The sequence below is a fragment of the Chionomys nivalis genome, chromosome 6 (assembly GCF_950005125.1).
Source record: "Chionomys nivalis chromosome 6, mChiNiv1.1, whole genome shotgun sequence".
NCBI classification, from domain to species: Eukaryota; Metazoa; Chordata; class Mammalia; order Rodentia; family Cricetidae; genus Chionomys; species Chionomys nivalis.
This window is the reverse complement of record NC_080091.1, coordinates 67,587,121-67,599,724: the sequence shown is the minus strand read 5'-3', so window position 1 is coordinate 67,599,724 and position 12,604 is coordinate 67,587,121. Positions and strand designations below refer to the sequence as shown.

At 45.0% G+C, this 12,604-nt stretch overlaps 1 protein-coding gene across 5 annotated transcripts in view; it reads left to right on the top strand.

The window, feature by feature from the left end:
* Positions 1 to 330: 330 nt before the first annotated feature.
* Positions 331 to 12,604, top strand: part of Pds5a (PDS5 cohesin associated factor A) — a 96,336-nt gene continuing 84,062 nt past the window's right edge. For 3 of the 5 annotated variants that reach the window (XM_057771291.1, XM_057771286.1, XM_057771290.1), the window contains exons 1-2: positions 331 to 694; positions 1,517 to 1,691. In XM_057771291.1, the coding sequence (XP_057627274.1) occupies positions 1,557 to 1,691 (135 nt within the window). In that variant the 5' untranslated portion in view covers positions 331 to 694; positions 1,517 to 1,556. Of the gene's footprint in view, positions 695 to 874; positions 902 to 1,215; positions 1,232 to 1,516; positions 1,692 to 12,604 lie in introns of those variants that run through there. The other 2 variants (XM_057771287.1, XM_057771288.1) reach the window with 2 other exon arrangements.

Sequence of the window (12,604 nt, the reverse complement as noted above, 5' to 3'; positions counted from 1 at the left end):
GGCCGCGAGCGTCCCAGGTCAGCGCCTCCCGACAGCCGCTTCCCGCCACCGGGGCTCCTCCTCCTCCTCCGCGCGCCCGCTCGGCCGCTGGCCTCACGGAGGCGCCCGCGCGGCCAGGTCTTGGCGCCAAACGGGTGGCGGCGCTGTCCACCCCGGCGCGCGGCCGCGTCGAGCCCGAGGGAGGCGGGGGTTCGGCCGGCGGAAGAAGGGGCGGGAGCGAGGCGCGCGTTGCTCTCGCGTGCTCTCGCGCCGCTCGCGTGACGGGCCCTGGGTGTGCGCGAGGCTCCCGCTCCGCGGGGCACGGGCAGCCGGGAGCGCGCCGCGGCGAGAGGGCGGCGGGTGCGGGTGGGCGCGAAGTGCGGGCGAGCGAGCGGGCCGGCGGGCGGGCGAGCGCGGGGGACGCGCGGGCGTGCACCCGCGCGCGGGCTCTCGGTGGAGTCGCGGCCGAGGCTGCGCTTCCTCAGCCCGACGGAGAGCGGCAGTGTCGCCCCGGCCGGCGCACGCTCGGCCCGCGTCTCCCCCCGCGGCGGCTGCTCCTCGGCACCGCCAGCCCCAGCGCCGCTCCGGGGCGGGCGGGCGGCGGCGGCGGGACCCGCGGAGCCGCTTTGTGTGCAGGCCGACGAGGGGCGGCGGCGGCACAACCACCTGACAGAGGCCTGGCGCTCGCTGCACCGTCCGCCCGCATGAGGAGGAGGTAAAGCGGCGGCCGGGCTCGCGCCCTCGGCGGCGGCAGCGAGGGAGGGACGGAAGGGGGAGACCGCAGGGGAGGGCGCGCGCCGAGGCCCGGCGGGGTCGTCCGGAGCGGCCACTCAGGCCTCGGCGGTGCCGGCTGGCGCCGGGCGGCCGAGAGGCGGGAGACGCCGCCGGGCTCGGTTGCTGAAGTTACGGAACAAAATGTGAAGTGCGGAGCCTCGTCCTCCGCTTCCTGGCGCGGGGCTCGGGCCGGGGGCGGCTGGCGGGGGTGGCGGGCTTGCTGGGGAGGGGCGGCCGCGAGGCGGGGATGCCGGGGGCCCGGGGCTCGGCGCGGCCAGGGCGTTCTGCTCCCGGGCGCCGGCGTCGCGCGTGGGTCCTCTTGGGGACCTAGTTTTGCGGCCTAAGCTGAACCCTCTAGGCCTCGCGTCTCCTTTCCCGGAGGGGACCGGCCAGACGGGGACCCGGCCGCTTCTCCTGGGCCGAGTTGGGGCCTTTGGGTCCTCGCTGGTTCCTCGAGGCCACCAAACTTCCGACCTAGGTGCCCGGGGGTGCATTTCATTGTGAAAAGAGGGCTAGGAAACTCCGGGCGCTGTTCGGTACCTCCCGCGGCCGCGGCAGCCGGGAGCCCAGTGGCTCCGGGGCTGGAGCGGGTGGGGGCGGCGGACGCCTAGCAGGGTTCCGAGTCCCAGAGGTGGAGCGAGGGGTGGGGGGTTCCCCGGTCTCGGGGAAAGAAAGGGCTCTTCCCAGATTAGAGATTTTTGAAATGAAAAAGAGGTTACAAAGTCGCCCCTTTCCCGCTGAACTTTGGTTTTCTGACCGATAGAGGCCGGTAGAGGACTGTGAAAGAAAAGTTATCCCCCAGGATGGACTTCACGCAGCCGAAGCCTGCCGCTGCCCTCTGTGGCGTCGTGAGTGCGGACGGAAAGATCGCTTACCCCCCGGGAGTAAAGGAAATCACCGACAAGATCACCACCGACGAAATGATCAAACGGCTGAAGGTAAGCTTCTGGGTCGATGATCTGCGCTCCGGGTGGCTTGGTGACTCGTGGTTCCCCTGGACTATGCGGCGTGGCCTTTGGAGTTTTGAAATGGGAAGTTTTTAAAGATAGCTTATCGTCTTCTCTCTTAAAAGTATTCCAACTTGGATAGGTTCTGAAAGGACCTAAGTATGGGACATTTAAAAGGAGTGTGATTGTTTACCATTCCTGTTTATTAAGCATAAAAACTCAGATTTGGTTGCTTCTCATCTCCCTGTGATCCCTTTCATTTACTGAATATTGTGGTCTGTACCCTTAAGTGTAGGCAGTGATTTGCCCCGGAAAGTTCCTTTTGGGTTTTTCTGTAGCCTTGACTGTACTGGAATTTACTTTGTAGACCAGGCTGGCCTTACATGGTCCGCCTGCCTCTGTTTCCCGAGTGCTGGTATCAAATGTGGTCACTACTGCTTGCTGAAAGTTACTGTTTTTATCAACTCCAAATAAGACTGATGTGAGCCCAGGCAACCTTTTTTTTTTTTTTAACCTTATGTGTATTGGCGTTTTGCCTGCATACATGTCTGTGTGAGGGTGTTGGATCCCTGGAACTGGAGAGTTACAAGCAGTTGTGAGCTGCTGTGTGGGTGCTGGGGATTGAACCTGGGTCCTCTGGAAAAGCAGCCAGAGCTCTTAACCACTGAGCCATCATCATCATCCATATATCAACACCCCCCACCCCATTTTCACACAATTTTCGAATAGCTCGAAGCTTAACTATGTATACAGTGTGGCTAAATTTGAACTTAAAGTAAAATGATTTAAGTACACACGGCCGGGAAATTTGAGGACTGTATTATCGCTATTTCTGTGAGGGTTTTCTTCCTTGGTGTAAATGTGATAATCCTTAACGTCAGTGTTGTATGCTTCAATTTTGCATTGGTCGGTGTTGGGCTTTCTTTTCTGTGGACATAGATTGTGGATGGAGCCTTACCAAATGAGGGCAGTTTTTGTTAGTGAATCAGTTTCAGGTAGTGATAGTCACTTTGGGGCAACTTACATTCACCAGGGAATATTGTAGGCATTTTGGTTGCCATAGTTGGGGCTTGTTTGGAATAGGGAGATGGGGGCAATGGGTTCTGCTAGGAAACTAACTAGTTTAGGTAAAAGATTTTAAACTTTGTAAGTAGGGCATTGACAGTGGAAATGGACAAAGAATGGGTCAGATGAGCTGTTTGAGAGAGGATCTCCTGTAGCCCTGCTGGTCTTGAATTTACCACTTTCCTGCCTCCACTTTCCAGATGCTAGAATTACACCACATCCTGTTAAAACAGTGATTCTCAAATGAGGGCTGAGACCCCTTTGGGAGTCGAACCACCCTTTCTCACGTCGCATGTCAGATATTTACATTTACCAGTAGCAAATTTCAGTTTTGAAGTAGCAACAAAAATAATTTTGTGACTGATGTCACTACAACATGAGGAACTGTATTAAAAGGTCCCAGCATTACAAAGGTTGAGAACCGTTGTACTAACATGCTTCGAAGTTAAGTCAGACGTGGTGGAAGGCCAGGCAAGAAACATGGTTGACAACTTTTCTGCCTTGTACAACTTTATTTTATGTGCATTGGTGTTTTGCTTACATTTCTGACTGTGTGAGGGTTTTGGATCTCCTGGAACTGAAGTTACAGTTTTGAGCTGCTGTGTGGGTGCTGGGAATTAAACTGGGGTTCTCTGGAAGAGCAGCCAGAGCCAGTGTTCTTGATTGCTGAGACATCTGTCTAGCCCCTTTGTGAAACTTTATACAATGTATTTTTAGGGCCTGGTTTTAGAGTTGAGTATAATGTCTAGTAAGTTTTGTATGTTTAAAATATTTCTGTGGTTTCCTTTCCATTTGTTGCCATTTTGAAAGAATCAGTTTCTTTAATTAAAACGGGTCTTTTCTGTTTTGTTTCCATTCCCTTTTACTGGGGTGGGGAGGATGCATGTGTAGGCAGTGCATATTAACCCAGGCCCTGCTCTACCTACCACCCCAGCCTAAGGCAGGTAAATCTTTTTTGTTTTGTTTTGTTTTTGTTTTGACCTAAAACTTGCTATGAAAATGAGGCTGATCTTAAATTTCCCTCAGTTCTCTTGATTCTGTCTTTGAAGTGTCACTGTGCTCAACTAAAATTTTTATGTGAGAATGCCTATATGTCTGTGTTTGTGTGTATGTGTGTGTACTTGTGTGTTTATGTGTAGGTACATAGGCACTTTTGTGTAAGTTTGTTGTAATAGGAGGAGTGGGGCTGCGTCCCCGGCACCCAGCCGCCCACATGGCTAGCTTATGCCCCGAAATAATTACACGGAAACTGTATTCTTTTAATCACTGCCTGGCCCATTAACTACAGCCTCTTATTGGCTAGCTCTTACATATTGATCTAACCCATTTCTAATATTCTGTGTAGTACCACGAGCTGGCTTACCAGGAAAGATCTTAACCTGCGTCTGTCTGGAGTGGGAGAATCATGGCGACTCCTGACTCGGCTTCTTTCTCCCAGCATTCTGTCTGTTTACTCCACCACCTAAGGTTTGGCCTATCAAATGGGCTAAGGCAGTTTTCTTTATTACTTAACCAATGAAAGCAACAGATAAAATACAAGAACCACCTCCATCATAAGTTTGTGGAGGCCTGTGGACAGTCTTGGGTATTATTACCTTCTGACCTCTGGCCTTTGAAAGAACACCTGTGAAGTCCACCTCCTTTGAGACAAGGTTTCTGATTGTCCTGGAGTTCACCAATTAAGTTAGACTGTTGTGTCCACATGGAGCTTTTTATGCTGTCCTGTGGATTGGAGCTCAAACTTAGACCCTTATACTTGGAAGGAAAGCACTGGTCACTTAGTTTCTCCTTAGCTCTCCAGAGTGAATCTTGGTACTTGTACTGAGAGTTTGTTAATGCTTCATAAAATTATATTGGGTATTTCAGGTAAGACTGAATGACTAAGAAAAATAAAGCTGTTCAGTAAAATTAGAATTATACCTGTATGTGTGTGTTTTTTCCTGTTGTATTTTATTCCCTACCCCAGTTTGTTTTTTAGTGTTTTTGAGACAGGGTCTCTATTTGTCCCTGGCTGTCACAGAACTCATTATGTAGACGACCAGGGTGGCTTCCTCTGGCAGGGGTGCTGGGGTTAAAGATGGTGTTCCAATAAGGTCAGCGACTCAACCCAGGTTTTTGACCAGTTTTGAGGCAGGCTCTTTTTTGTTTGTTTGTTTGTTTGTTTGTTGATACAGGGTTTCTCTGTGTAAAAGCCCTGGCTGACATAGAACTCACATTGTACACCAGGCTGGCCTCAAACTCAGAAATCCACCTGCCTCTGCCTCCCAAGTGCTGGGATTAAATATATGTGCTATTACTTCCTGGATTGAGACAGTGTCTTACTGTTTAGCTCAGGCTAATCTTAGACTCACAGATCCTTCCTTGTCCTCCTGATATGAGTGTGCTGGGATAACAGATGTGTGCCACCAAACCTAGCAATCATCTAGTTTTGATTGTTTAAATTAAGAATATTGAAAAATGTCCCCTGATACATGCCTTATATCCCGGCAATTTGGGAGGCAGAAGCAGGTAGATCTCTGAAGTTGAGGACAGCCTGCTCTACAGAGTGAGTTCCAGGACAGCAAGGACTTCACAGAGAAACCTAGTCTCCAAAAAACAAAACAAAAATTGAAATAGCGAGGCATGGTCGTGTTCACATTTAATCCCAACACTCAAGGAGAGCAGGTGGATCTCTGTCATTTCCAGGCCAGCATGGTCTACATAGTGAATTCTAGGCCAGCTAGGAGTGAGTACACACTGACACCCTGTCTCCAAAAAATAAATAAAATTAGATAAAAGAATATTAAAACCTTGAATTCTTAGAGGTGAACAGTCTTTTTTTTTTTTTTTAATAAGACAATTTGGGTCCAACTTGGATCCTTTATTGTGGAAGGAGAATGTATTCCCACAATTCCTTAGACCTTCACCTGCAAGCCATGCATATTCTCTCTCTCTCTCTCTCTCTCTCTCTCTCTCTCTCTCTCTCTCTCTCTCTCTCATACACACACACAGTAAAGTGCAATGAAAAATTTAAAAACAGGAAGTTATGATATACTTTTCCATTTAAATAAAGATAGATAAATATTAGAAGCATTCTTGACTGCAAAAGGTCAAGGACAACACTGGGCTAGCTATTCATTTATTATGAATTCTTTTTTTTCTTTTTTCTTTTTTTTTTTTTTTTTTTTTTTTTTGATTTTCGAGACAGGGTTTCTCTGTAGCTTTTGGTTCCTGTCCTGGAACTAGCTCTTGTAGACCAAGCTGGCCTCGAACTCACAGAGATCCGCCTGCCTCTGCCTCCCGAGTGCTGGGATTAAAGGCGTGCGCCACCACCGCCCGGCATGAATTCTTTTGTAAGTTAAAGTTCATACACATTTTTATAAATTTTACTTTCTTTTTGGTTTTTTGAGACAGGGTTTCTCTGTAGCCCTAGCTGTCCTGGAACTAGCTTTTGTAGACTAGCTGGCCTCGATTTCACAGAGATCTGCCTGCCTCTGCCTCCCAATTGCTGGGAATTGAAGGTGTGCATCAGTTTTTGTTGTTGCTGTTGCTGTTTAATAAAGACAAAATCACATAGCCCAGGAGACCAGGCTGGCCTTGAATTTAAGATCCTCCTAATTCCACATCTGAAATGCTATGATTACAGGTATATACCACCATGCTTGAGGATTGAGTCTAGTGCTTCATGCATGCTAAACTGGCACCCTACCAATTGACCCATATCCTCAGCCTCTCTTTTTTCCCCCTTCATATTGTTTGTTTTTGAGAGATGATCTCTTCATGCCCAGACTACTCCCAGAATTCTGATCCTCTTATATCCTAGGGGTCACAAAAATGTACCACTACATGAGCTTGGCTCCATACTTTAAGAAGAAAGGCGTACTGTGCCTTGGTGTGCATGTGGAAGTCAGAGAATAATTGATAGTAGTTCTCTTTTTCTACCCCTTGGGTCCCAGGGATTGAACTCAGATTGTTTGGCTTGTTGCATCTTATTGCTAAGCACTTTTATTTATTACCGGCTCCATAATTTTATAGTTAGAAGGATCCTAAAAAATTCTGGAACCCACTCTTAGCAGATGACAAAAGTTATGTCTGTTGTATCTAAATGACTCAGTAGCTGGTTAGTGGCAGATTCAGGGCAGTCGCATTGTATTTGTTTTGGTTCTGATGTAACTTGCATCTAAGGCGTCTTTAGTAGATACGGCTAAATATTTGTGATGTTTTAAAAAGTGTCGAGAACCAGCCTCGGACAAAAATACCTCTTGCCAGGGTAGAGGCGTGTGTATTTAGAAAATATTAGTAAAGGATATGAAGACGTGAAAGAAATTAATAGAGCGGAGACACAAAGTATAGTACTGGGAAGGAGTTCCAGTGAGTGTTTAAAATTAAATATTTCAATTTAAATGTCCACAGCAGCTGGGGCGCACGCCTTTAATCCTAGCACTTGGGAGGCAGAGGCAGGCGGATCTCTGTGAGTTCGAGACCAGCCTGGTCTACAAGAGCTAGTTCCAGGACAGGCTCCAAAACCACAGAGAAACCCTGTCTCGAAAAACCAAAAAAAAAAAAATGTCCATAGCACATGTGTGGAGAGGTAGGACAATTTTGTATAGTTGCTTCTCTCCGTCTGCTTTTATGTGTTCCAGGGATCAAACTTAGGTTGTCAAATTTGGCAATTGCCTTTGCTCTCTGAGCCATCTCACCAGCCCAAGAGTTGTCATAGAGAGAGGAAGAGGGTGGGCTTGCTGGCTGATTTATCTGATCCCTAGCTTGCCGGTTAGCTAAGGAAGACCTTGAACTTCTTATTCTGCTTCTAGCTTCCCAAGGATTCTAAAGCAGGCACACCTCTTTGCTAGGTTTCTTCAGTCTACTCAGGACAATCCTCAGGTTTGCATAGTAAAATATATATATATTTTTTTATTTTTTGTGACATGGTCTTTCTATATAGTCCTGGCTGCCTCTGAAGTGCTGAAGTTGAAAGCGCACCATAATGCCTGGGCATAGTAAAATTTCAATTTCTGTTTTTCAGGAACTACTCTATTTTGTTAGATTTCATTACACTTGGTTTCCTTTTGTTCCCCTTGAATATACTAGGTTCATTTCTGCTTTAATAGATTGTTCACATTGTATAGCCCAGAACATCTTTTGCTATAGGTATCAGTTTTTACTAAGGGAAGTATCTTGTGTCTTAGATTTCTTACTGGGTAGTTAGTTTTTTTGTTTTGGAAGGAGGGTTGTTGTTTTGTTTTTCCCTGCTTTTTCCAGTTAGTGTTTGTCTGTGTAACATCCCTAGCTATCCTGGAACTAGTTCTGTAGACCAGGCTGGCCTCGAACTCAGAGATCTGCCTGCTTCTGCCTCCTGAGTGTTGAGACTACAGGCATGTGCCAACTCCTTCAGGTCATATACCTGAAGTTTTATTAGTACTGGACATTTGTTTCTTTGATTTGTCTTCTGTGCACTAGATCACATTTGTTCACTTATTGATTCTCACAGCATATTCTTCCATCTTAATACCTGGTACATGTACATAACAAATATTTGTTAAATGATTAAATACTTTCATGTAGGGGGATTTTAATCCCTCCTACTCTTAATTTAAATTTTTAAGAAAATTGTATGCTGTGCTCACTTGCAGATGTCAGAGACTATTCTTGGGAGTCAGTTATTGTTGCAGCAAGGTCTCTTTCTGCCATCTTGAGTACTCTGAAGTAGCTGTCCTGCAAGTTTTAAACAATTTTCCTGTCTTCCATTTTGTAGTAAGAGTACTAGAAATATGTTGTTTTGGGAGGAAATTAAGATGTTAAAAGTTCACTTTCCCCCTCTACCTTAATCTAATATAGGATTATAAATATTTATAATTTCTTTTAATTTTGGTCATTTTTCCAAATCTTCTTTTGATTCTGGCCTTTTATTCTTTCATATTTATTTTAAATCTTTTTTCCATGTGCTGGGGTTTGAACTCAGGGAGTTGCTCATGCTTGGCCAGTATTCATTCCTGGCTACAGCCTCCACGCTGATGTAATCTTTTTTATTTTTAGATATATTTATTTTATGTGTATGAGTATTTTGCTTGCATGTATGTCTTTGTACCATGTGTGTGCTTTGCGGCTTCTTTGTCAAAAGAGGGCTTGTATTCCCTAGAATTGGAGTTACAGATGTTTGTGGATTGCCATGATGGTGTTGAGACTGAACACCAGTCCTCTGGAAGAGAAGCAAGTCCAGCCCAGCATAACCTTTTTAATGCATTCATCTAGTATATCTTAAAGTTCTCTTACTATTCTGATTCTCTTATTTTATGGTAAGTATACTATTTAGGGAGAGTTGAATAGAATAGTCTTTTTTACATTATATTGGGAAACATGTCACTATGCTGTTTAATATTTGGTCTTTAGGTCTTTTTTTTTTTTTTTTTGGATTTTTGAGACAGGTTTCTCTTTGTAGCTTTGGAGTCTGTCCTGGAACTCGCTCTATAGACCAGGATAGACCAGGCTGGCTTCGGACTTACAGAGATCTGCCTGCCTCTGCCTCCTGAGTGCTGGTTTTAAAGGTGTGTGCCACCACTGCCTGGTGTGAAGCAAATTTCTTTTCCTTTGCAATTAGTAAGTAGTGCTTTAAAAAATAATTTATTAGACTACCTTGTTTTTTAACTGTTTTATTTGATTTTCTATTGCTGTGTTGGGAGAGGAAGGTATTTATTTTGGTTAGAGGTTACAGTTCATCTAGGGAAAGCCAAGGAAGTAACTGAAGTAAAGACCAAGGAGGAGTTCTGCTTACTGAGTTGCTCTCTATGACCTGCTCAGCTCTCATACATAACCCAGGACTACCCGTCCAGGAATGGCAGTGCCCACAGTAGACTGGGCCCTTCTAAATCAGTCATTAACCAAGAAAATACCCTCAGTGAGGCAGAGACAGGCAAATCTCTGAGTTCATGGCCAGCCCTGTCTGCATTAGCATTTTCCAGGCCAGCCAGAACTACACAGTAAGGTCCTGTCTCAAAAAACACAAAAAGCAAAAGCAAAGCAAAGCAAAGAAAATGCCTCACAGACATGCCTACAGGCCAGTCTGATGGAGGCTCTGTTTGTGTCAAGTTGTTAAAAGCTATCACAATTAGCCATGTTTAGAAAAAAATGTCACAGTTTTTTGAGTTGAGGTTCAGGCTGTCCAAATTTAGCTCTGGTATCCTTTTTAATATTAGTGTCTTTTTCTTTTTGAGATAGTGTCTTACTGTGTAGACTAGACTGGCATGGAACTTGTATTAATTCTCCTGCCTCTGAGATTTCTTGAATCACTTTGTCCAGCTAAAGAATCTCCCCTTTCCAAACTGAGAATTAAGTCAAGGCAAGAGCTCCACTACTACTGAGCTGCATTTCTCAGCTCGCGCTCCCTACTGTCTTTTTGCATTCTCTTTTACCTCTCTTTGACTGGCCACAAGTCTGTATTGGTCACAGCTCCTTCAGGAGACTGAAGCGGGACTACCAGGTGGCACTGATGTAGTCCAACTGTGCTCTGTGAGCTGATGTAGGTAGTGGAAATGGTTGAAGGTCTTGTCGTACAAGCCCACTATGCTTCCTAGCGCATATACCTCCAGCAGGATGATCTTGTCCCAAAGGTAGATCTTCACCATTTTTGGCTTCTCCATAGGTGGTACCTCCTTGGCCTTGTTGAAGCTGCTGAACACAGTGATTGCAGCATCCACTGCAGGCCTTGGTTTAGGGGTCACCTCTGGCAGGTGCTGTAAATTGTACCAACTACTCACAGGACTTGTCCAGCATAGTAGGTGAAATTGAAGAAACTCTACTTCTGCTCCATTTCCAACATCTTGCAGGTACTCAGAAAATAACGCATTGCCTGCACCAGTGCGATTGTCTTTTAAGAAGTGAGCCTTCACTTCTTGTCTAAGGTTTATTTATCGTGTGCTTCCTGGCCCAGATTTGGGAAGCTCTTCTATTCCAGTGATCTTATTTTCAGTTTTAGTAGAAGGTGGCATTAATAAATCAAAATCTAGGGTTTGTATTTGCCTATAGGATATAATCCTTTAAGTTCTCAAAATACAGAGCTAGGAAATGAATTTAAGTTTATTTAATCAGTAAGTCAAATGCCTGTTTGGATACCCCCGGTTGAAACTCATCACATAATTCTTCCTAGGCTTTCCTACTTTTCATGTTTAGGTTTCTTCTTTTTATAAAGTAGGCCTGGTTTCTATAACATTGATAAATTTTCATACTATCCTACTGTAAGCACAAAAGTAAATTCACATCTTTTTTTTAAATAAGTATCAACCATAAGGTTTCTTTCTTTGATTAAAAGTTGAAGAGCTAGGGATTCTGCCCATCTCAGGCTCATTCTATGACTCACATACCTCCTGCCTACAAGATTTCCTTGAAGTTCATTTTGCTTTATTACTGTGTATGTGCATGAGCACACAGGTGCTATGGCATGTGTCAGAGACAACTTTCTGGAGTTGGTTTTCTTTGACCTTTATGTGATTTCCTGGGATCGAACTTAAGTTGTGGGGGTTCATGGCAAGCAAGCACCTTTATTCAGTGAGACATCTTGCTGGCCCTGCAGTTTTGTTTTCCCCATTAGAGAACATGTGAAGTACAGTGTTTCTTAGTTAACTTGAAATTGAAACTTTTAACTGCTTTCTGATGTGTGTGTGTGTTTGTCCAGTTATTTAGAATATATATCTTCTTGAAGAACATTCATAAATACCTTTAAAGAAAGTGGTAAAACGGGGCTGGAGAGATGGCTCAGAGGTTAAGAGCACTGGTTGCTCTTCCAGAGGTCCTGAGTTTAATTCCCAGCAACCACATGGTGGCTCACAACCATCTGTACTGAGATCTGGCTCCTTCCTCTGGCGTGCGGGCATACATCAAGGCAGAATGTTGTATACATAATAAATAAATAAATCTAAAAAAAAAAAAGAAAGAAAGTGGTAAAACTAGGCAGTAATAAAATGAAGTTGCTTTTAGATCCTTGTAAAATAATTCTTTACCAAAATGGTAATTTTGGGCCGGGCAATGATGGCGCATGCCTTTAATCCCAGCACTCGGGAGGCAGAGGCAGGCAGATCTCTGAGTTTGAGACCAGCCTGGTCTACAGAGCTAGTTCCAGGATAGGCTCCAAAACCACAGAGAAACCCTGTCTCGAAAAACAAAAAAACAAAAAACAAAAAACAAAAAACAAAAAAAAAAAAAATGGTAATTTTGTCTATTCAGTTTTCATTGCTTCTTTAATTGCAATTCTTAATATTTTTATACCATGTCCTACTGTTACTATCTTATGGTTTACTTTTTTAATGGACTATTGTTTTTAGAGTAATTTTAGGTTGACAGAAAAGTTAATTGGAAGGGACAGAGTGCCACAGTCTATCCTACTGTGATACCTTTGTGTCCAGATTATCACATCATTATCACTCAAGTTCATATCCCTATTTTTTTTTGCTTTTTTAAAAATTGATATTTATTGAGCTCTACATTTTTCTCTGCTCCCCTCCCTGCCTCTCCTCACTTCAACCCTCCCCCAAGGTCCCCATGCTCCCAATTTACTCAGGAGATCTTGTCTTTTTCTACATTCTACTTCCCATGTAGATTAGATCTATGTCTCTCTTAGTGTCCATATTGTTGTCTAAGTTCTCTGGGATTGTGGTTTGTAGACTGTTGGGTGTCTTCCTCTATCATCCCTCCTTTCTTCCCTCCCTCCCTCCCTCCCTCTCTCTATCCCTCTCTCTCTGCCCCGTCCCTTTCCCTCCCTCCCTCTCTCTTTTTCTCCTTTCCTTTGAGACATAGTTTTTTCACTGAATATGGAGATCACCAAATAGCAAGATTGCCTGGTTAGTGACACCCTTCCAGTCCCCAGTCTT